Below are 25273 nucleotides of genomic sequence, written 5' to 3'. Positions count from 1 at the left end.
ATGGCACTATATCCAAGTAGAAATTATTTTGTAAAACTCTTTGGATACATAATTACACTGAAAAATAAATATTTTAAAAGTAACATAAGTTTCTTGTTATAACCTCATAACTTAATACCAAAATTAGTATGGTTGAACAATTGTCAACTAATTTTTTGTTTCCCTCCTTAGTGGTTATGTCTTTGACTATGATTACTACAGAGAAGATTTCTACAATCGGTATGTTAGTTTTTCATTCTTGTTACCCTTTAATTTAAATTCTTTTAACTGTTTTGTATATTGCACTCCTAGGTATTCTTACTAGATGTTTAAAGTACAGAAAATTCTTTACTCAGTCCCAAAAAATAAAATGTAGACATATTTTCTTATTTTCATTGTGCTTACTAAAGCATAGTACATCTTGGACTTTTTAGGACTCTGGTGGTTCTTGAGCCAAAAGTTCGGTTATAGAATATTGGAATAACATTCCAAAAATCTAATGAACCAATATTGTTTTCCAGGTCTGTTGTTGACTTAGGATTCTTCACAACTGAGAGTTTTCTAAACTCAGAAAATGACTCCAACCTTCTAAAATACATGTTTTCAATATGACACGTTGCAATGTTAGTTGGTTAGATTGGTTAGATTCAGTTAAAAACTACGGGCAGTTCTTGATTTGCACAGTGGTGTTGGATCATAAAGGAAACCATGGAAAGTGATGTTAACAACCAGTGGAAAAATAGAATTTTTCCACCACCTCTAAAAGTGTTTGTAAAAACATTAAAAACTCTCTTACTGTTGGTTATAAATAATAGGGAAATGCAGTAAAGTTGTTTTAAGCACACTATAATTTGAAACAGTAAAAATATTCAGAATTAACCTGTTTTTAGCTCTTTGTAAAAAGACCTGTCCAAAAGTAGTTTGAGCAGGGCCTGCCTTCTTGTACAACATACAATATGGAGCTAGCATCCCTCTTGCGCCTCGGTGAGGCGTCAGACTCCTTTTGAAGGCTGGACCAGCTTCAATAGATCAGCGTTGTGAACTATCTCTGAGAGGTCTTCAGTGTGTGGTTCTTTCTCCAGTGTCCCTTCTTCTGGGGCATCGTCATCCTGTTTTATCCCTTCACAACTGGCTTCCTCATTTATGTCAATATGTTTGCTTTTCCAAAGTTCCTCTGGCTCGATGTCTAGAGTCTCTCTAGTAGAAGAGTGTAGGCATTCCTCAGCTGTTTCTCCTACAGTTCTATCCCATTTAATATTATTCCACTTCCACTTCTCTTCTTTGCTGCCCTTTCATTTTTGTGGACCAGTTCCCTCTTTTGATTATCCACTACTACCCAGGGCCACGTGGGTTTATGATTGGCAACAAGGAGACAATACAACTGCAGAGTTCCTGTCTGTGTGTGCGACAGATGCACGGCAACCAGACGGGCTTTGAATGACGCGACGTGACCGATCACTGATCATGATGTGTCTCTTATTTGCACAGTGCTTAGTGAGCTGAAACACCAGTAGCCAAGTTTGGGCTTGATGAAATTGCTCATAGTTAATACGTGGCAACTGAAATTCTATTTGTGCTGTGGGGAGCCGAGTTATTTAACTAAACACGGGTAATTGAAATTCTGAGATACACAGATCAAGGGCCCACTGTTGTAGATCACTAGACCACACACACAAAAATGAGATAAAGATCTTTTAAGCTTTTTAATTGTGAGTTCTAGTCAAATAACAACCAAAAAGATCGCAAGTTATAAAAATGCAAACTTGGAAAAATAGTTTATAATGGACATTTTTAATAGGGGAGAAACTTCAGGATCCCAGGGAGAGCGTGATTCTGTTTGCTCCAGCCGTGTGGCTCCTTTCCCAGCTCCACAAGAACACGATAGACCCTCCTCCTTCAGCACCTTTTCCCATGCTGCTCCTTCTCCTCATTCCTCCCTCTGCCATAGTTAAACTTGCCTTCCTCCCTCAGATCTCTGCATGAGCACCACTTTCAGACTAAATTAGTTTCTTCTGTTCCCCTCTCTCAGTACCCAGCATTGTTCCTTCACAGCACTTCTGCTTTTTACTGCTGTCTTTCTTTGTGATGACAGTATTTGATTTATGTCTGCCTCTCTTCCTCCATGAATGCAGAGAAAATGCTTAGGTCTGAGTATTCTTGTATCCTCAGGCAATATCATTAAGTCTCAAACATAGTGGATACTCAGTTTGTGTTCTTAATTCATCTCTTTGGATTTAGAGAGACTTTGGTTTTCCTTAGGTCATAGAGTAAATTCATGACCAAACTACAATTATAAACTATTCATTTAGATTCAATAACCAACTGTGTGAATATGCAAAACGGAAGGGGAGCCATATTAGTCTATGAGTTAAGTGAAAGGAAACAGCCTTACCTAAAAAAGGATGATCAGACCACAACCATACGTTCATCACTGCTATGTTCAACTACTCAGTTAAGCAAGTTGTTCCATTAGTTATGCCTTTATGACTAAATACAAATTTTAAAACATAATTTTCTCAAATCATTTTTATAATTTCTAAAAACACAGTATTTTATTGTAAATATTAAATAGCTTGTAATAACTTGTCCTAAAAATGATCTGAAGATCTGGCAGCATAAAATAATCCCATTTACTATCAAGAAAAGACAACATTGAAATAGTCTGCATACTATTTGAAAATTTTAGTTTTAGACAATTCTAAAAAAATTTTTTAAAGATTTTATTTACTTATTTGAGAGAAGGAGAGCGCAAGTGGATTGAAGGACAGAGGGAGACACAGACACCCTGCTGAGCAGGGAGCCCGATGCAGGGCTCGATCCCAACCAAAGGTGGCTACCCCAGGCTACCCTTCAGGCTCACCCTAAAGACATTTTTTTAATACAGCTTTTTTTTTTTTTTTCAGAATACAGAACACTGTCATAATTGCTATGAGTAAAGTTTTCAATTAATATACACTTTTAGTCTGTCAATATGAAACTCTTTGGGCATTGTAGTCTCTTAAGTGTTTTCTGTCTTGGGATTTACTTCTACATTTAAAGAATTTATAGGGGCGCCTGGGTGGTTCAGCCATTAAGTGTCTGCCTTCAGCTCAGGTCACGATCCCAGGCCCCTGGGATTGAGCCCCACATTAGCTCCTTCCTCAGCGGGGAGCCTGCTTCTCCCACTGTCTGTCACTACCCCTGCTTGCACTCTCTCTCCCTCTCTGTCAAATAAATAAATTAAATACTTTTAAAATATGAGTAAAATAAAGAATTTCTACCTAAAATGGAGTTTCTATATAAATTATAGCTCAATAACATGATTAGGTAGATGATAGATAGATAAATAGATGATAGATAAATCTGTCCTACCTGCCAAAGAGTTATAGAGCTTGAAGTTTTCAGATGATTCTTCATTACACCAAAAAAACCAACTCTGAACAATTCCCCCGAATCACTTCTTTGTCTTATATAAAATCTGTTTGGCATATAAGGGCGCAAAAGGTCAGTATGGTTGTTTTGCTAACAGAAAGTCTGAACAATCTGTGCTCTTACTGGTTTTTTTTTCCACTTTTTGCACTTGGTTAAAAAAGATGTAAGCATCCATCACTAATGGATAGAGTCAGGAGTTCCCTATGAAAATAGATTGTCATGAAAGGAAAACAGAATGGAGAGGTTGGACGATATAAATAGCCTACAAAGTGCTAACCATTTTATCCACAGTAATTTCTCATAAATTACACTCTGCTTGAATTTATGGTTAATTTTTTTTCCTCTTTTTACTAGTGGTGCAAACTTGGGTGAGTTACTTAATACCACAAAACGTGTTGTCTCATTCATGAAGTGAGCAAGAAATTAATTCCTGCCTCATAAGTTTGTTCTAAGGATTAAATGAAGTAACGTACAAATAATGATCCGCATTGTGCTTGCTCTATCCTGGTATATTTTTACTGCATAATCAATGTTAGCTACCAATAACAGCTAACAGTAGCTATTAACAATGATGCTGAATGCATTTCTTATACTGGTACTCATGTAGCATTGTCCCTGGGACTGAGAAATCAACTGGTTGGCCAGTTGTTCCAAAATAGTCCATTGTGCCACCTCTGGATTATTCTATTTTTATTGTTTTCCCTCCTGCTCCCGGAGCATAATAGCTTAGTCACTGCCATATATCCATATCCTATGGTCATCCTATTTCTGCCAGGTTTGAGAATTCTAATGTGATTGGGGATTTCAATCCTTAGATAGTTTCAGCTTAGAAAACTGCTTTACACAATGTGCCATGGTTGTCACTGTGTTGATATGTAGGCCCAGCAGTACCTTTCCTGAAGACTAAGTTAGTGTCTGTCATGGTTTCAGGGATCATGAAGAGTGTCACTAAATAATAGACTTGAATGGTTATTCTAAACTCTTTTTTATATTTTGCAAGGCACCATTCAATAATTTACAGCATTAAATGGCATTTTCTTCTAAAAGGTCAAGTCTGACTCTAAATGAAGGACATTCCATGTTATTAAAACTAAACATAAATATTTATATTCTTCCAAGTAAAGTAAAAGGAGATAAATACCTAAAATTATATTGAATCCCCCCAGGGAATGTTTTCAATTTCTGAGATATTAGCAGTGTTAATCCAATCTTTTTTCAGTAGTATCAAGAACAGCACTGAACAGCTGACAACCCCCAGTATAAGTAAACTTCTGTTAATAGAGAAAAAGAAATGCCAGATGTGCTTTACCATATAGAAAACATATATACATATTAAATGATGTGAAATGGGCATTGTTCCACTCTGGCACAATTTTGACCTTGAGTAACTTAACAGAAGAGAAGCTACTTGAGCTATAGTTAACATCAAGTTGAAGTTGTTTCATTGATTACAGAGTAGAGCATAGATATATTCATGACTCTTGGAAAAACATATTAGCAAGAAGCAATGTATGTGTTTCGTTATGCAGGTTTAAATAATCATCTAATAGAATAGTATTCCACTTAAAACATTTGGAAATAACAGGATGGTACACTTGACAAAGAGTATATGATTTAGAGGCAGAGGACATGAGTATCAGGCCTAGCTGTTCTTGTGCTGCCTGGCTAAGTGACCTGGGCAACATCACATTATCCTTTTTTTTTTTTGGGGGGGGTCTTCATGGGCAAAATGACTTAACAATACCCGCATTACAGAATTATAAGCAATTAATAAGAGAATCATTTTACTGATTTATAACTTTAAAACTGCTATTTGAATGTACTGACTTTTTCATTAACCAAAGCTGTATACGAATATAGCAGATAGCAAAGTTGTACAAATGGTAAACATTATATTGCATTCAAAAAATTGCAGAAAAACACTGAAAAGAAATTTTAAAAAATAATAAAAATTTTTAAAAATTGCAGAAAAGACATTCAAGATTTCGATCACCTTGCCTTTAAAAGCATGTTCAAGAAATATCCGCACAAGATCCAAGAAGACAACTTTACTGAAAATCTTAGAAAATTTTAATAATAATAAAAAAAACAATAGAAATTATTCATTTACTGGTCTCCAGTTAAGTGTGCCTTTGAAATCTCCTAATTCAGTTGAAACCAAAAGTTTACTTGAAGTCAGCGTGGAAATTATAGACAGATTTTGTGAATTTTGAATTATTCAAGCAGTGTAAAAAACAGATATAATGAGTAGGCTATAAGAATCGTTCACGTGGTTTTCAAATATATTCCTTCTTAAAAAAGAATAGACACCTTAATTTGATTTTATAGACTATGCATCTGTCAGAAGATAAACATGCTGAAGAGAAGGGTTCAAGTTTCAATCAATACATAGGAAGATCTCTGATCCTCTGGTTACTGATCTTCACATATGCTGCAAAGCCCCAGTGAGATGAACTTGTTTTCAGGTTTGGGCTGTAGGCAGCCTAGTTTTTTAGCCCCTAGCACAGACTACATGTTTTTGTTAGCATTAAGCTCATGGTGACTGTAGCTTTTGATTCATGAGTAAGGAAAATGAAGAACTCTTTTCATGAGGGAAATTTAGAAAAAAATAATAGGTAATTACCAATTCTTGAAATCTATTTATCTAAATAATTTATCTAAAATTAAAATTCATTCTTCAGTGATAAAATATTATGCAAACATTACATTAAAAATTTTTTAATTTTAAAATCACATTAGGTGACAGTGGAAAAATAGGCATTAAGTCAAAGTCAATCAGGTAATGATTATTAGAATATGGCATATCTGCTTGAGAAAATGCACCATAGCAATTAAAATAAACATTAAGAAGACCATTTGGCAGGCTTGAGAAATGTTTTTAATATAAACCAAGGAGAATTAACCGGAATACGTGATTATGCATATACTTTGTTCTCAACTATGTGAAAGATATGGATACTTGTGGAAAAAAGATTAGAAAATGATAGTAATCTTTTCTTTTTATGTATTTAATTTATTTATTTATTTATTGAGAGGGAGTGAAAGAATCTTAGGCAGGTTCCACACCCGTGCAGAGCTTGTCATAGGACTCAATCTCACAACACTGAGATCACGACCTGAGCCAAAATTCAGAGCAGACATTTAACCAATTGAGCCAAACACATGCCCCACATAGTAGTTGTTTTAGAGTATGAGGTTAGGAGTTATGTCTTTTTTAAATGTTGCTTTATTATTATTGAGCTTAATACTAACAAGCTTTTAATAAAAACAAGCATTCAAAATTATATTCATTTTATATGTTAATATGCCAGTAAATTGTCTATGTCCAAAATACAGCTAACTTTTAATAACTAATATCCATATTCTTTATAGAGACGAGCTATGTTTATTTTTATCAAGTACATCAATATTGTTTACCAGATTTTACCTTTTTCTAGGTAATAAAATTACATATCTCAGCCATTATTAAAGCAAACAGAATTCCAAACAAGAAATGAGCACTTGAAAAGTAGAAATATTTATTAAATAAAGTGAATTAAATCCTCATATTTTTGTACTGGGTTGTTTTTAGTAAAATCTGGCTACATTTATTTTATTTACTCTTGAGAATAGGTCTTTTAGGGTTCTTATTTTAAAGTAGACCCTGAGGAAGGAAGAAATTCTGTGTTTAGCTTCATTATAAATCACTATCTATTAGCCAATAAATATTAGAGGGAAAACAGTATTCTACCCATATTAGGGAAAATAAAGAACCATTAAAGAAAAGGAGAGGGAATGTAATTCTAAGAGTGGAAGGAACCCAAAAAATGAGAAGGAAGAAATTTTAAACTTTTCATTGCCCTTTGAGATTTGGATTCCATTTAATTCACTTGCATTATAATCTTTGTTGTCTGTAATCTTAAATGGACTATTTCCTTTGTTTCAGTAATTCTGCTGATCTAATACCTTATAAGGTAAAATTTCTTAAATTTTCTATAAACAGAATTCTGATGAGAAAGCCAATGGTGTGTCTCCTTTCATGAGTTACCTCTTACTTACTTCCCTCTGCTTTTAGAAGAACCCTACATCTTACCTTAAATCCCAGAAAGTCTGGCCCCATTCCCCATCCTTATCTTGTTACGTTTTTGTGCATTAGGACAATACCCAGTCTTCCTTTTATTTCTGGTAAACTCAAGTGTAGCTAATGAAAATTAAGAAACTCCTCAACTTCATTAAATTTTATAAAATTCAAAATTATGCTGCCATGTGAAGTGTCCATACACTTCTTTAGTTGTTGTTTTTTTTTTTCGTAAATTATATGTACCTTTTTAAAACTTAAGTTCTGATATTGTACATCTTCCCAACACAGTGGCGGAAAGAATTGGTAAAACCTTCCTTGATTCCTTGATGAGAAAGGAGTGATTGCCCTTCGAAGCAACTCACCAGAATATTCAGAGAACAAGGGCTACGCTCTATAGGAATTGACAGCAGAGCACACGCATGACACATACTGAGTATGTGACGAAAATGTATGTCGCATACCAAAAGCATGTCGCAAACCAAAAGCATGTCACAAATACAATGAGCAAACACAGCTGTTTTCTCAACATAAAATGAGCCCTGCGTGACACTGGAGGCTTTGTAATTGTTGGCTGGGGTAGCAATAGGAAATGGTGAGAAACATTTCACTTTCCTGTAAAATATTCTTGAACTACATTGTCACTGAAGTCGCGGTGAGTAAGGTGGCTTTACTTGGCCTGCGTTTTCATTATAGCATTTCTCCATCGTGGTATATTTTACTCGTGCTTTAGAAATGTTCTCAACCCAACTTATAGATTAGCTTAATTAATGAACCAGCTAAATTGCACTTTCGTGGCCCCGGGGGGAATGGCTCCTCCAAAAGAACTTGCCTTTCCTCTGAAGCAGCAGCATCTGCCCTGTAAGAGATGAGTCAATTGCCATATTTTTTTGGCTTCCCTCAATAGCTCTGGGTGTTCGAGCTCATAAAAAGTGCCTTCGTATTTTGGCTCACTAGCTTAAGGTGCTGTGTGAATTCAACTTATAAATAAATAATGGAGTCCTTGTTTTGTGATTGAAATGAGGAGCAGGTTTCGTTGACCCTTTTGAGTTTCCAGCCCCTAGTGGTATGGATGATATTCATAACCCTTTTCAGCTTCATCCTGCCCATCCTCTTTGAAGGAAACTATAATGTGTTGACATCCATGACCTGTTCTTTGCTAGCAGTTCTTCAGCTCTAATGGACTTTGCTTATTCACAGAGGATGGCACCTCTCTTGAACTCTGTCTCATTTCATTTCTTTTCCTTTCCAGACATCTCTTAGTTTCTCCCCAGCATGCTTCCAAATAGTTTTTGAACACTTTAGCTCTCTAATGTAGGAGACAGCCCCAGTACTAAGTTCTGCTTCAAGTGTGGTTTATATGCTCCTTTTTTTTTTTTACCCCCATAGTATATAGTTTTGAGTGTTTCTGAATGAATATTTGTAAACCTGCCTATCTTAATTTTTACTGTATTTCATATATTGTTTCCAAAAGGGGATTCATCTGTATGCATAAATAAGATGTAACTTTATAAAATGACCTATTACAGAAACTGCTTTTTTCCTATTATAGAAACTTCTGACTTTCATATTAGATTATTCTTATTGACTGTTTTAAAACAGTTACGAGAATGTAATCTATATAATCCATATATAATGTCACAATAAAGTAGTATCAGTAATCATTCTAAGTCAATAACACTATTCCCTTTAGAGTGGATAAAATAATAACACATCTGGTTCACTGGTAGATAGTTTTTTAAAAAGTGAGTGAGTAAATATATCCTCATAGTTTCTCTCTGATTTTTTACTTCTCAAATGTGCTAAGTATGCAAAAATGTGTTGTTCATGAGTATGCAGTATGAAATATATGAAAGCTTCTGAATCTGTGAATTACATATTTATATAAATGAGTAAATATTCTCATACTTTTATTCCTTTCGTTGTTCAGTGGCAATGCATTGATTGTGGCGATTATCATTTTTCACTTTTTAGTAAAAGCTTCTAGAATTTTTATTGGTACTTTTCTCGGTTAGGGAAATTTTCTATACCTTACTATACAAATATCACTAGTCTCAGTTCGTATGTCTAGCAAATGGTCAGAATAATAAAAGACATCGTGATTTCCACTGGTACTCTAGTCAACAACATTTTATCCTCTTTTGTACTGAAATCCAGTCTCCCTTTTTCTACAGCCAGAGGAGTCCTTTGTTACTTAAAAAGTCCTTAGAGGTGCGGCCCCATGTTGATTTGTCTCTCACAGCTGTTCTCTTTAATCTAGACTCACTTCAGAATGATTTTCCGTAGGAGCTGTTTTATGATGGAACAATAATCCGCTTTGCCTTGTTCCTGATTCGGCATGATCTCTTCCTCTTTTCAAACTAGTGCACTAATAAGGGCTGATGTGTAAGAGGAAGATTTCTGTCCTAGGAAGGATAAGTCTGTGAGACTGAGCAAAGAAATATACTTGGGAAGAAAGGTCAGCTTGATTTCGACAAATGGCAGGGTACCACTGGAGTAAATTCCCTGTCCTTTCGTACTTTAAAGATGAGTTCATATTGGAGAGCCAGATTCTAATGTCCAGAACGCATAGACTGTTAGAATCCTATTTCTAATAAGCACCTGCGTGATAACAACCACCATAACAAAAACATTTATTGACGTTTTTTTACAAGGCCATTTTCTTAATCATTTCACACATTTGACAGAACATGGAGGCATAAACCAACTCTCAGCCACACTTGTGTTTTGTGAAGGTTATTCGATTACCACGGCCGTGTGCCTCCGCCTCCCCGTGCGGTGATTCCACTGAAGCGTCCCAGAGTGGCCGTCACGACGACTCGCAGGGGAAAAGGGGTCTTTTCCATGAAAGGGGGATCGAGGTCTACCGTCAGTGGGTCGTCTTCATCAGGCTCTAAATGTAAGTAATCTTCCTTATTTTATTTCTGCTTAAGAGAGGAGGGGCTACTTATCATTGCACTAATGCCTATATTCAGTAAAGTAATAATTATGGATTTTCTGTTAGGTATAAAGTATGAGAGAAACACAAAATGGATAAGAAAGGGACTCAGCTTTGTGTCATACTACGTTGCAGTAGGGAGACAGACACAAGCATGACCAACAAAAACCCGATTTGAGGGGCGCCTGGGTGGCTCTGTTGGTAAAGGGACTGCCTTCGGTTCAGGTCATGATCCTGGAGTCCCAGAATCGAATCCCGTATCTGACTCCCTGCTCAGCAGGGAGTCTGCTTCTCTCTCTGACCCTCCCCCTTCTCATGCTCTCTCTCTCTTTCTCTCTCATTCTCGCTCTCTCTCAAATAAATAAATAAAATCTTAAAAAAAAAAAATTTGAAAACTATTCTCAGGGCAAGTAACATGTTTTAGGCCCACCTGGTTTGTAACATATTAAAGTTATGAAATATAATGTGTTGCTTTTAGGGAAGAAAAACTATTCACTCAAAAGAGAGGGCATGTACTATCTTTTCAGGGAAAGAGTATGCAAAATTAATACATGCTTTGAATATTTGAATGCTGGGATAACTAAGACAGGCAAATGACATACTAGAGATGTTAAAAATGTAACTTCCCATACTATGCTAAATCATTATGATTATGTGTCTGGAAGTATATGTTATGTCATAAAAAATAAAATAATATTAATATAATTTCATGATAATTAGTGAAAAGTAAAGATATAAACTTTCTGACAAAATATACTGCTAAATTTTTATATAGAGGGATTCAGAAAAACTAATTTATTATAATAGTATTCAAAAGGAAAAGATAAAAGAATTTCATGCATTCCTTGAGATTACTTTGTAGCAGAGAAGAGATAGACAATAAGCAAACTAGAATATGAGATGTTACACTGTAGAGCATCGCTACACCAAAGTATAAATAAAGAGAAAGTTTCATAGGATGGTGTATGGCTACCCCTCTCTGATGAAAGTGGCATTAGAACTGAGACTTGATGGAAGTAAGAAAGTGAGAGAGTGAGCCTGAAGCTCTCGGAGACAGAGCATTCTCACAGGGGAATGGTCAGTGCTGTGACCTTAGGTTAATAGTCAGGGAACAGCAGGGAAACCATAGTGGCTGTAGCAGAGTAAGGGAGGGAAAATGTAGCTGGAAATAGGTGAGAGAGGGAGCAAGAGGGCAAGTTCCAGAACAGATTGGCAGGCCATTGTAGAGACTTCATAGTTACTCTGCATCCTGACATTTTAGACAAGTAAGGCAAATACTATTATCCCAATTTTATTTTTTTTTAAGATTTTTTTTTTTGAAAGAGAGAGAGAGAGAATGAGCAGTGAGGATGGGCAGAGGGGGATTGAGAGAGAGAGAGGGAAAGGGAGAGGGAAAAGCAGACTCTCCCGCTGAGCAGGGCCCGATGTGGGGGCCGGATCTCAGGATCTGGAGATCAGGACCTGAGCCAACGGCAGATGCTTGTCCCCACATGCTATCCATGGTAGGACATTGCATTTTACCTTAGTACCATCAGAAATACTAAGAAGGGACACTGTTGATTTTTTTTTTTTTTTACCTGCGAATATGCAAAAAACATAGTTACCAGAAGCACCGATGCTTCTGGTAAATGACTCAAGTTTGATTTGCTTGGAATTTGACTTAGCTAATAAAAGCTAAATAACAAATTAAATTGAATTACAGTTCTGTATGTACTTATTTATCCATTATCTACCTATTCTGTGGATAAATATGAATTCCTTTTTTGAGCCTTAGTTAAAAAAAAAAAAAGTTTCTGCATCAATCTCTAAACAGAGCCCTGCATGCTCTCAGATTATCGTCAAAAGCAAAGAAAGTTCTTGAATTTGGTTCTTGCCGTGAAAAACTGAACATTGAATTGTCTGCTAGTTTTATAGACTTTTTTTTTTTACCATGGTGATACTAACTTCATTTCAAATAGAAATATCTTAAGCATCTATGGCGTCTTTGCCCTGTAGTCACTGTTTAAAGAGTGTTTATAAATGGGAGCTTTACTGGCACTTTGACTATGAAAGTTCTACATTGTGTAAGAGTATTCTGAGCTTTGTAGAACTTGAGTGTTCTTGACCCCCAAACCCTAAATGCCAATAGCATTCCTCAGTCTTTGTTACAGCTCTATGTCTAGTTATACATTTCTAAATCTTCCCTAAGGAGATAGTACCACCTTGGTTTAAATCCACTCGGTCATGGCCATTCTTTGTCAGTGCAACCGAGTAGGACTCAGCCACTTGACTGTCATATACCCCATTGTTGCAGAGAAGAGTAGTTCATTTCCTGAAATTGTTTGAAAGTAAATATCTTAATATTTAAATGGTTACATTGTGATTGGCCTTTTTATTTTTTGATTTCTAGTTTTCTTTGATCATGGAGAGATAATAAGGATTATAAAAATCTTTTTTGAGGAACTTATTAAGAGTTTCTATTGGGGGGGCACCTGGATGGCTCAGTTGTTAATTATCTGCCTTTGGCCCAAGGTCCTGGGATCAAGCCCCACATAGGGCTCCTTCCTCAGCAGGAAGCTTTCTCCCTTTTCCACTCCCCCTGCTTGTGTTTTCTCTCTCACTGTCTCTCTCTCTATCTCTGTCAAATAAATAAATAAAATCTTTTAAAAAAAGAGAAAGAGTTTCCTTTGGTTCCATAATAATCAGATTTTTTAAATGAAAAATAGAATACATTTCCTCTTTTCACATAGAACAGAATGTGTGTTTTACCTTGTTGATTGTATTACACAGTCCTCTCTAGTCTTGCTTTTTTGTGGAAAATTATGTCAAATTCTGTAAGAGATTATTTAAAAATCTTTTACAATGATAGTGACTTTATAAAGTTTTTCTTTTCTTGAGGTTTGGTTTTATACCCCATGTTGTTTGGTTGGTTTTTATATAGCATTTTATATTAACAGTAGGAGAAAGAATAATAGCTAATACTTTCTGGTGTTTCTGACAGCTGTTGTTTCAACCATACATTAATACATATATGCATTTAAATATATTAAGTCATTTTACAATATTAATTTTACATATATAATTTCATTTATTCCTTATAATTGCCCTATAAATGAAGTATTATTATTATTCTCATTTTATAGATATGGAAAATGAGGCATAGAAAAGTTAAGCAATCTCTCTAAAGTCACAGAGCCATTTAATAACAGAGCCAGGAACTATAGCCAGGTTCTAGAACATCAGGCCATAGAGCGTAGTCTCTTCAGTCTGTGGCCTTTTCAATGCCGACTCTCTGTAACCTCCTGGAGAACTGTAACTTTTACATTTATACAATATTTCATTTACTATTTTTAGCTTTGAATTCTGCTTTGTCTACTACTTTGATCCTTTACTGATAAGGTTTTCTTTTGGCTCATGTTTCCCTAATACGTCCATTTATTTTTTGGTCTTTTTATATATTAGTCTGCTAGGGCAGCTGTAATAAATTATCATAAACCAAATGATTTAAAACAACAGATATTTGGAGACTAGAAGTCTGAAAACAAAGTGTCAGCAGAGCTGCGCTCTGTCTCTGGAAGTTCTAGAGGACAAATCTGTTCCATTCCTTTCTCTTAGTTTCTGGTGTGCTGGCAATCCTTGGCAGTCCTTGGTTTATAGACGCACCACTCCAGTCTCTGCCTCCATTGTCCTATGGTGTTCCCCCGAGTCTTTGTGTCCGTGTCACTCCTCTGCTTAAGAGGACACCAGTCATATTGTATTAGGGCGTACCCTAGATGACTTCATGTGGAATGCATCAGCAGAGATCTATTTCCAAATAAGGTCATATTCACAGGTACTTCAACAAATGTTTTGGGGGAAAATGTTCCAACCCATAACACTGTCACTTTATTTATTTACCCCTTCCTTCCTTCCTTCCTTCCTTCCTTCCTTCCTTTCTTTCTTCCTTCCTTCTTTCCTTTCTTTAAAGAAGGAGAGACAGACAGACAGAAAGAGGGAGGGACAGAGGGAGAGGGAGAATCTTAAGCAGGCTCCATGCCCAGCACAGAGCCCATTGTGGGGCTTGATCTCATGATCATGAGATCATGACCTGAGCTGAAATCAAGAGTCAGATGGTCAGCTGACTGCAGTACCCAGGCATCACACACTGTCACTTTATTTTTGTATATTTCCTAAAAACAAAATAAAGCTGGATTTTGTTTTTAAAAGCAATATGAAATTCTTTGTTTTTTATAGGGAAATTTGATCCTTTTACATTTAATGATTAACTAATATATTGGTAATTATATTCCTTCCATCCTTATTTCAAGTATATAATTTGTTGTTTCTTCTTTTTAACTTTTCCTTATGCTTGGTTAACGAATTTTCTTTTAATTCCTATCTCTTCCACCACAACTGCTTTAATTTGGATATTCTACTAGGCCTCTCTATTTCATTAGTAATTATATTGACATATTAAATAGTTCTAAATAAATATATACTTACCTATTAATCTCCTAAAGTCAAAAAATAGCTATTCTAGGGGTGCCTGGGTGGCTCAGTCACTAAGCAACTGTGCCTTCAGCTCAGATCATGATTCCAGGGTCCTGGGATCAAGCCCTGATTCAGGCTCCCTGTTCAATGGGAAATCTGCTTTTCCCTCTCTCCCTCCCCCTGCTTGTGTTCTCCCTCTTGCTGTGTCTCTCTCTGTCAAAAACTAAATAAAATCTTTAAAAAAAAAAAGTTATTCTAATCCCATTCAAGACATGACGTTTTGAAAGCTTTTACTTCATTACTGTCTCTACACCAACAACCTTACCTCTATATCCCTTACCCCACGAAAAATGTCAAGTTTTATACATAAACGTTAAAGTTTTAGTTCCCAGCTTCTATTACATATTTATATATTATATATATCTTTTCTTTTTCAAATATTCTGTACCTAGTGCTTATTTGCCAACTCCCAGTGTCTGTCATCATTATTACCCATTAAGACTCAATATAAAATTTTATAAAATTCATTATTTATATCTATTATTCTTTAATTCTTCGTTTTTAGGTTACTTCTAAAATAATTTTCTTGGGTAAATTAAAAACATGATTTCTGAATCTATACATATCCAAAAAACTTTTTGTTTCCCTCATGTATGTATATTTTGACTTGATCCAGAATTTTAAAATCATGCTTCTTTTCCCCCTAGTATTCTACATACCTTATTTCCACATTTTTTTTAACATTCCAACATCTTATCACTTCTGGTAATTAAGCCATGGTAAATTGAAAATAATATAAGTAGAAAATGCATTTAATGCACCTAACCTACTGAACATCATAGCTTAGCTTAGTCTACCTTAAATGTGCTCAGAACACATACATTAGCATACAGTTGGGCTAACTCATCTAACACAAGGCCTATTTATAGTAAAGTATTGAATATCTCATGTAATTTAATGAGTATTCTACTGAAAGTCAAAAACAGAATGGCTGCATGGGTACAGAATAGTTAAGTGCATTGGTTGTTTACCTTCATGATCATGAGGCCAACTGAGAGCTATGGTTTCCTGCCACTGTCCTTCATCAGAAGACACTACAGTACCACATATCGCTACCTTGGGAAAAGACCAAAATTCAAAATTCAAAGTACTATTTCTACTGAATGTGTATAGCTTTTGCACCATCATAAAATCAAAAAATCATAACTTGAACCATCATAAATCATGTGTTTCTGTGTAAAGGTGGCCATGGCATTTTTATTAACATTTTCTAACATTGGTTTTGCATCCACAGTATCCACCTGTTCTGGTTGTTTGCATCCTACAAAGAGCTGTGCTCCTTTGTTTGCTTTGTTATAGAATTCCTCAACTCCCCGAAATGCACATGAAGCTCTTTTTCTTATGGGCAATGAAGGACTAAGAGCCAATCAAAATTTTTTATAAAATTGGTAGCTATTTTGGGCCTGAACTTTCCTTTGTCATGTTGAGAAGGACTTTTTGTTCTCAGATGTAAATTGAGATAGGCTGTCTACACCCAACTACTCATCCTTTCTCAGGAAATGCCTCTGGAGTCAGTGGCAACCCTCAAATTCTCCAAGGATTATACATTGCAAGGTGCAAGTTATAGTCCTTCTGTTCACTCTAGGAGAATTTACTGGAGCCCCTTTCTTCTCTCCTAGCAACTCAGGGATCAATAACATTCTTCTCTGCCTTCTAGCAGAGGGAAGCAAGTTCTTTTCCAAACCACCTGTATACTTAGTACCCTCTCCCACCTCCACATGTACAAATGCTGTATTCCCATACCTCCACCTCCTTTCAGGAGACATGAGGCCTTAGGTACATATGGATGTTCTTCCAGTTTCCATGTCAGCCATAGTCCATTAATTTTGGAATTTAATTAACATTATGTTTTGGAAGTTGAGCCACCCACACATAGCATATACTCGTGCTTCTATCCTTCCTTAATCTCCAAGTATTGAGAAATCTAGTGACTTTTTTTTTTTTTTACATTGGAATAAATACTGAAAGGATGTTTATAGGAAAGCAAATCTCTGTAGTTAGCTACTTCAAAATATAATCCAAACTAGCCTACATATACTGAACTATATATAGGAGAAGAATCTATTCTTTTTTTTTTTAAGATTTTCTTTCTTTCTTTCTTTCTTTCTTTCTTTCTTTCTTTCTTTCTTTCAGAGAGAGAGCACACATAAGCTGGAGGAGGAGAAGATGGGGAGGGAGAAGAAGGGGGAAAGAATTCCAAGCAGACTCAGCACTGAGGGCAGAGCTCCACTCAGGACTGGTGTGGGGGAGTTCAACTGGGGTCCACTTGGGACTCACCTTGGGGTTCAACATAAGGCTTGATCTCACAACCCTGAGATCATGGTCTGAGCAGAAACCAAGGGTCCAACTCTTAACCCACTGAGCGACCCAGGTGCCCTGATAAGAATCTTAAATCCAGTGATGGAATCAGTGGTTTAATTCAGTCTTCTCTCCCTGGTTTTGTGTGACAGATGTGATAGTCTTTGGGGAAGACTAAGTGAAACTAGACTCCTTAATATAAACCAGAGATGTTTTGAAATATATTCAGTGTGTTTTATTTTCTAGCAGCAATCATTTGGAAGTGTACATTCTAGAGTACCTTTGTTGTTCGTGAAAGATGAGGAAAAGCATTAAGTAGAAATATTAGACAAATTATGGGATGAAAATATTTTGTAAGGACCATCTAGTAAAATAATTATTTGAAACTTACCATGGATATATTAATTCTCAAGTTATGTTAATTTTAACAAAATTATTAGTATAGAAAGACTGACAACAGAGAACAAATTTTTTTTATAGTTTCTTAATCAGAGACAGAGAGAGCAGAGAGTAAGCACAAGCAGGGGGAGTGGCAGGCAGAAGGAGAAGCAGGCTCCCCATTGAGCAAGGAGCCCACTGCGGGACTCCATCCCAGGGCCCTGTTATCATGACCTGAGCTGAAGGCAGCCACTTAACTGGCTGAGCCACCCAGGCATCCTGAGAATAGTCTATGTATGTTTCATATATTCTATACTTTTAGAGCCTCAATTCATAAACATTAACTGTAGATTAGTGTTATTTTAGTGAAATATAAATCTAAACAGTATCTGTATATAATTCACTAGCAAGCAAAACTAGAATCACATTTGCATGTTCTTTCTAAAATCATATAGGCAAACTATATTATATGTGCTGTGTGTATATAAATATTCATTATTTAATAGTACTTTTATAATTAGCCTGGTACCTGGAAATAACAATAATTTTCAAATTTAAATCACAAATGAAAAATTCTAGTGGAATGTTAAGTATACTATGTTAATATTGGCTTAAGCGAATGAATATTTACTGAGGTACATCTTGCTCTTTTATTAATACCTGTTTCCTAGCATTTAATGACTTGGCAAGTACAGAAGGGAAATTAATGTTATAGCTTGGACAATTTGTCATTTCTTATTTCAGATTTTTAATATGACTGAATTCTGCTGTGAGAAAAAACTATAATTTTATATTTTTATTTTATATACTAATATAACACTATAATTTGCCAAGGGTGAATACTGATATGTGTTTAGAATGAGTTTCTCTTTTAAAAAATTAAATTACCACTAGGTATGTCCCTTTGCAAATCAACTTGAACTAAAACTATGCAATTACCTCCCATTTATCTGTGGTTTCTCTTTCCACAGTTTGTTACCCTTGGCAAACCAGGGTGCAGAAGTGGATGCTCCTCCTTCTGAGATATCATCAGAAGGTCAATAGTAGCCTAGTATTACCTCATGACACCTACATCATTCTTCTCATTTCATCTCTCAAACAGGCATTTTCTCACATCATCACAAGAAGGATGAGGGCAGTATAATAAAATATCTTGAAAGAGAGAGACCACATTCACATAACTTTATTAAAGAATATTGTTATAGTTGTTCTATTTATTCATTAACCTCTTTCTGGGCCTATTTTACAAATTAATCTTTATCAAAGATATGTAAATGTTTGTATATACATATAGGAAAAAACATAGTGTAATAGGGTTCAGTACTATCTCCAGTTTCAAGTATCCACTGGGGGTCTTGGAATGTATCCCCCAACTACTGTAATCAGTTTGTGCTGTCCCATGGAATCATAAGATAAACAAGATATGACATTGTATTTAAGCATTTTGCAAAAGGGAAGACAGTTTAGCTGTAGTTTCTAAGTGGAAAAATGAGTGCCCTCTGGAAATATTAAATCAATTTTAAAATAATTTAAATTCTAATGTCTAACAAGAAAAATCATTTTTTAAAATATTTTATTTTTTTAAAGAAAAAGACTGCACCCACATGCAAGATGGGGGGGAGGGCAGAGGGAGAAAGAGCACGAGAGAATTTCAAACAGATTCCACACCCAGTGTGGAGCCCAACATGAGGCTTAGTCTCACGACCCTAAGGTCATGACCTGAGCCAAAATCAAGAGTCAGCCACTTAACCAACAGAGTAATTTCCAGTCCCCATTTTTTAAATTTTTATTTTATTTTTAAAAATTTTTGTTTGTTTATTTTTTTTACTAACAAGAAAAATCATAGTAACTTTTGATGTCTTTGCGGTCCTATCAATGCACTTTTGATAACAGAGTAGGTGATAGACTAACGCAAAGCCCTAAAGCACCTAATAAGAAATTAAAGACAGTTCAATTAAATTTAAGAAACAGTTGAGAACTTATCCCCAAGGCTAAGGAAGTGTTGTGTTGTTTTTTGTTTTTATTTTTATTTTCCCTCAAAAGCATGTTATTTAAATATGGAGACAAAGCATCAACCAGAGATACAATGTTAATATCTAGCAAAATATCATTAAACTTCCCCTTCTACCCATTATCTTGGCCAAAAGATATATTCTGCTTTTAGGTTTTAAGGAAAGAAATTATTGTTGGCCGGAGGATTTAAAGAAAGATAACAGAAGTTTAGAAGGATAAATGGATTTGAGGAAAAAAAAAAAAAAAAACTCAGAGAGACTCCTACTTTCTAAGATACAGTACCTCTGTATAGAAGAGCAGAGGATTTGCTGTCAGATTGCCCTGGGTGGAATCCCTATTAGACAATATCCTCACTTTTGACCATGGGGAAATCCTTTAATCCCTGTATGCCTCCATTTTCTATCTGGAAAATGGAATTAATACTATGTATCCACTAGGTTGTTGGTGGGGATTAAATTACTTATGCTTATAAAGTTCTTAGGCAAGTCTTGTTACAAAGTCAATGTTCAGGAAGGGGTTTTATTATTATTATCGTTGTTGTTACAACAGAGTACAGTAGTTAAGAGTATGAGATATGAGACTGCTGTAACTGGAATCCAGCAGTGGCTCTGCCATTAACTAATTGTGTTTGGGGGCAAGAAACTTTGTTTCCTTTACCTTGATTTGGGAAATAAGAATGATAATCTTATTTCCCTCTCCAGAAAGCTTTTGTGAGGGTTATGTGAGCCAGCACATATAAAGCCCTTAGAACAGTGTCTCATATTCTAAAGTCTTAATAGTAAGCTATAATAGCAATAATAATCATTATTATTATTATTATTGATTACTATTATTATCTAAAGCAAAAACATAGTGCTAGATATGCAGTTAAGAAACTGAGGATACTATAATTAAGCAAAGCAAAAGACAAACTTGGATAACAGGACAATGGAAAACTGTGGAGAATATTGAAGGGTTTGAATTTCATCTCAGGCTGAGGGAAAAGACTCCCAGCAAAGTGCCATCTGATCAAAAATAATCGTTTAAGAAATTTATAGGATGGCTATAGTTGTTTGCTAGCACTGCCACAATAAAATACCATAGTCTGGATGGCTTAAAGAGCAGAGATCTATTTTCTCACAGCCCTGAGGTCTAGAAGTTGGAGATCACAATGTTGCGTCTGTTTCTTCAGAGGCTGTAAGGAAAGTGCTACATCAGCCCTCTCTCCTTGGTTTGTCGATGTCCGTCCTTTCCTTTTGTCTTCACATCATCTTCCTTCTGTGTGTGTGTACAGATTTCCTTCTTATAATTGCACTAATCATATTGGAGTAGGGAATATCAGATCTAGTGACCTTGTTTTAACTTGATTACCTCTTCAAAGGCCTATGCATAAATACAATCTCATTCTGAGATATTGGGGGCTAGGACTTCAACATATAACTTTTGTAGGGAACAGAATTCAACCCATAACATGGATGTAATATGCATGTGAAATCTAAACAAAGTATGGAGAACTTGGCATACCCTTCAATGGTTTCTTATTTTAAGAGCCAAATTCTTGGACATTATTTAATTCAGTAATTAACTTAAGAGAATGAGATTCAGGTCCATTTAGCTCATTTTGGTAAACACAACTGAATTTTCAAATGCACATGGCTTTACAGTCTGAACACTAACAAGCACTTAGTATAAAGAGTAATAAATCCTTACTAACATCACAATATAATATATAGATACAAAGCAGCCCAACCAAAATAGTTATAATGTATTTATCATAAATAAAAACATTTGTGAACATCTCTTCTCAGCTTTTTTCACTAGGTTTTAATGTGGCTCATTAATATAACCTGAAAAGAGGCTAACAACAAAATATTTGATAAATTCCTAATATCAATACAGCTTGTGAGCATTTAAGATGGTTTTCTCAGTTCCTCTATACAAGTTGTGTTTTTCTTTGTGTTCCACTAGAAGTTCCTGAAAGGATCTAATCTTTCACTGTAGGATTATAAATGTTTGTGAGCATGAAATCCTATCAAAAGATCTTAATGACATTTTTACCTCTGCTGCTGCTTCTGCCGCTTTTTCCCAGATCATGTGTTGACAAGCAGAGCCTTGACTACTCTTCTGGGCTCTCTGCTCTCCCCCAAACCCATTAATTCCATGCCCAACTGCAGGATTATTCAAAATAAATTACTTCTGTCAACTCCTCACTCAAAACTCAGAATTGCTACCATTTACCTAATAAGAATCAAAACTCTTGAGTGACTTTTCAAGATATATCTGATCTGGTACTTCCCGTTTCCCACAACCCTTCCCCTAGCTTAATTGTACTCTTATTTAAATGCTTTTAAACTCATGTTCATACACCTTCACTTGAAAACCCTTTCCTTTATCTCAAAAAATGTGTTATTGATTGTGTTATCTATCTTGTATATAGAAAAACATTATTAATAATTTTATTTGGTTCTCAAGGTCCAGTTCAGGCAATACCACTCACACAAAACAAGTCTGCATCCCTTTGTGCTACAAGGGCATCATTATGAAGCCAAACCAGTTGTTGTTCTTCCTATTACAGGACTGAAGCCCTTGGATTCATGTTATGGTTGTTTGTATGCACATCTATTCTGTCCATTTTAGATAACAGATTCATTCTTCAAGTTACTTTTGCACTGCACAGAGTACACTCTTAAAATATTGGTGGAATATTTGTCACCAATATTATTTTTGCCTTCCACATTTTACTTCTTGTTTTTCATGTATTTCATAGTTGACTATGAGCTACGTCTTTAAAAATACTACAACTCAGAGAAAGTGGGTTCTGGAATTTTGAGTTAGTAAAACAAGGGACAAATTCTCACCTACACTCCTGGTCTCAAAGAAGCCAGGATGTTGATGCTCATTTTCAAGCTTTATAATTTAAGATTTGCTGCTTCCTTTACTTAAAAGATCTCTTTCGCTTGTTGAAATTCAAATCACCCTTCCAGTCACAGTTCAAGGACCCATTCTTTCATGAATATTTTCACAGCCTTCTAGCCCCACAAAAATGAATTGTACTTGTCTTTCCCCACATTGTTCTCCTAAGTTCAATTCATCAGCACCTACTAAATGACTACATAACTCCCAAATGAATATTCTGTAAATGAAATAGACATGGTTTCAGGTTCTTAAAATCTGGTTGGGAAAACTAAAAAATAGGAGATAACTTCCAAATCAAGCGATAGGTACATTTCACTTACTCCTCCATTATTTTATATATTTCATGTTCATACGTACTATAATAAGTTGCTTACACATTTACTCCCTCCACTAATTATAAACTCCATGAGGTTAAGGAAGCCGTTCATTGTAACAAGAAGCTCATGGCTTGGAGAGCAGGGAGAAACTCAAACAAACAAAAATGAAGCATGGCTTTGGAGTCAGACAGTCTACTCTAAACTTGATTTTGTTGCATTTTTATTAGGTAGTCTTTTTTTTTTTAAGGAATTATCAGATAGAAATTTTTAATTTACATCCCAGTTAACGTACAGTGTAATATTAGTTTTAGGTGTACAATTATTATGACTCAGCACTTCTGCACAACACCTGTGCTCAGCACAAGTGTCCTCCTTAATCCCCATCACCTATTTCAGCCACCACCCACCTCCCCTCTGGTAACCATCAGTTTGTTCTTTATGGTTAAGAGTCTGTTTCATGGTTTGCCTCTCTCTCTTTTTTGTCCCTTTGTTCGTTTCGTTTGTTTTTTAATTTCCAAATATGAGTGAAATCATATGGTTTTCATCGTTCTCTGACTGAGTTATTTTACTTAACATAATACTCTTTAACCCCATCCATGTCGTTGCAAATGGCAATATTTCATACTTTTTTATGTCTGAGTAATATTCTATTATAAAAACACATCTATTTTTTATATGTATATATAATTATATGTATATATATATATATATATATATATATATATATATATATATAAAACATCTTCCCTTTTTTATGTATATATCTCATCATCCCTTTTTTTTTCAGATCTAGGGTTAGGGTTCATGTTAGGACCAGTATAGGATTAGGACTAGGGACAGGCTGAGGATTAGATTTAGGGCCAGAGTGAGGGTATGTACCTAGTACAGTTCAGAGACCCCTCCAGAGTGTTAGGTTTAGGGTTAGTGTTAGGGTAAGTGTTTAAGGGTTAGATGTATTGCTAGGCAGTCTTAAACACATTATTTAACTTCTCTAACATTCACCATTCTAATCCATCAAACAATTTTAATAATATATATTTTGTATATTTATCATAAAGATTAATTAAGATGGTATATGTGCAGCTGGTAATGGTATGCTAGATGCATGGCTGCATACAGCAGGTATGTGAATAATAGTTATTGAATAAAATAATGCACTCATTTTTCATTTCATTTTCTCTTCCTAAAAATACATAGAAAGAATTAGTGTAGATGTATGCAGGCCTAGGTATTATGAATACACGCATATGCACATATATGTAATTCTTTTTCTAGCAAATTCCATCCAGGGGTGTGGTAATTGCCAAACTATATTTACATATATAATTGGAGAATTATACATATTGTTTCAATTTATTTTAGCGAAATTTCTTAAAGTCTGACTTTGAAAACTACTTACAAAGTTGGCAAAATAGTTTTTGCATATTAAACTAGCTAAAACTATATGAATAAGAGGAAAAGGACAAAAAGAAGCTGAAGTAGACAAATTGCATTAATAATGGTAAAGATTTCTTAAAATCTATTTTATGGAAATCAGTGGTCTTCATTTTTTCTGGATGTGACTAAATTAAAAATAATATGGTTCCTTAGTGCATCATGAAGGAAAGAGCTAAAACTGACAATCATATTATTCATACCAAACGAAGTTTTATGGCACAATAAAGAGTGTAGAATTCAGAGTCAAAAGACCTGGGTTTGAACCTGAACTCTACCTGTTCAGGTTATTACATTACACACAGTCACTCTGTAGCTTTGAGAATGTCATGTAAATTGTCAGATTCTCATGTTCCTTTACTGATAAAGTAGTAAATGTAAAAGTAACTGATAAATTAAGTTCTATTCAAATTATTTTTATTCCTTTTTTACATTTAAACAATTTATCAAAGGCTAGGGGAAATAAATAAGAAGAGAAACAAATTACTGTGAATTATTGTTGAAGTCTGCATGCTTACAGTTTTAAGTTTTCTAAATAGTTCCAAGAAGCCTGGTGTTAAAGGAGGGTATATAATTATTTAGACCAGGGTTTCTAAGGCTTGATGCTTTTGACATTTTTAATCAGATAATTCTCTGGTGTGGTGTTGTGGGGGGAGGCTATCCTGTATGTTTTATGAGGTTGAGCAGGCCAGATGCCCATCAGATGCCAGTAACACCGTGACAATCAAAAATGACTCCAGACATTGCAAATATCCCATGCAGGGCATTACCTTGTGTAAAGAACCACTGATCTAGACAGTTAGCTGAAGCTTCTTTATTTGTCCCTGAATAGACTTGACCCACAGGTGACTACAATAAATTGAAATATTTTTCACCACATAAATCAGAGATGCACACATTTTTTTATATAAACAGATGGTATCACCTCATATGCCTAATTTCCTTTTTGGATTATATCTCATCTCGCAGGAAAAAGCACAAACATTATCTTGTTGACTATATCAGGATGTAATAACATTTATCAGTAAATCAGTGAACTCATTT

At 35.2% G+C, this 25273-nt stretch overlaps 1 protein-coding gene across 1 annotated transcript in view; it reads left to right on the top strand.

Moving 5' to 3' along the window:
• RALYL (RALY RNA binding protein like) overlaps positions 1-25273 on the top strand; it is a 680011-nt gene that overhangs the window by 598859 nt on the left and 55879 nt on the right. Inside the window, 2 exon segments of the mRNA XM_032869110.1 lie at positions 172-219; positions 10183-10346. Coding sequence (XP_032725001.1) covers positions 172-219; positions 10183-10346 — 212 coding nt within the window.

This window comes from Lontra canadensis, unplaced genomic scaffold (genome assembly GCF_010015895.1).
Source record: "Lontra canadensis isolate GAN:19392208 unplaced genomic scaffold, GSC_riverotter_1.0 scaffold37, whole genome shotgun sequence".
Lineage (NCBI taxonomy): Eukaryota > Metazoa > Chordata > Mammalia > Carnivora > Mustelidae > Lontra > Lontra canadensis.
Note: the sequence above shows the minus strand (reverse complement) of the source record. Positions and strands in the feature narration are given on the sequence as shown.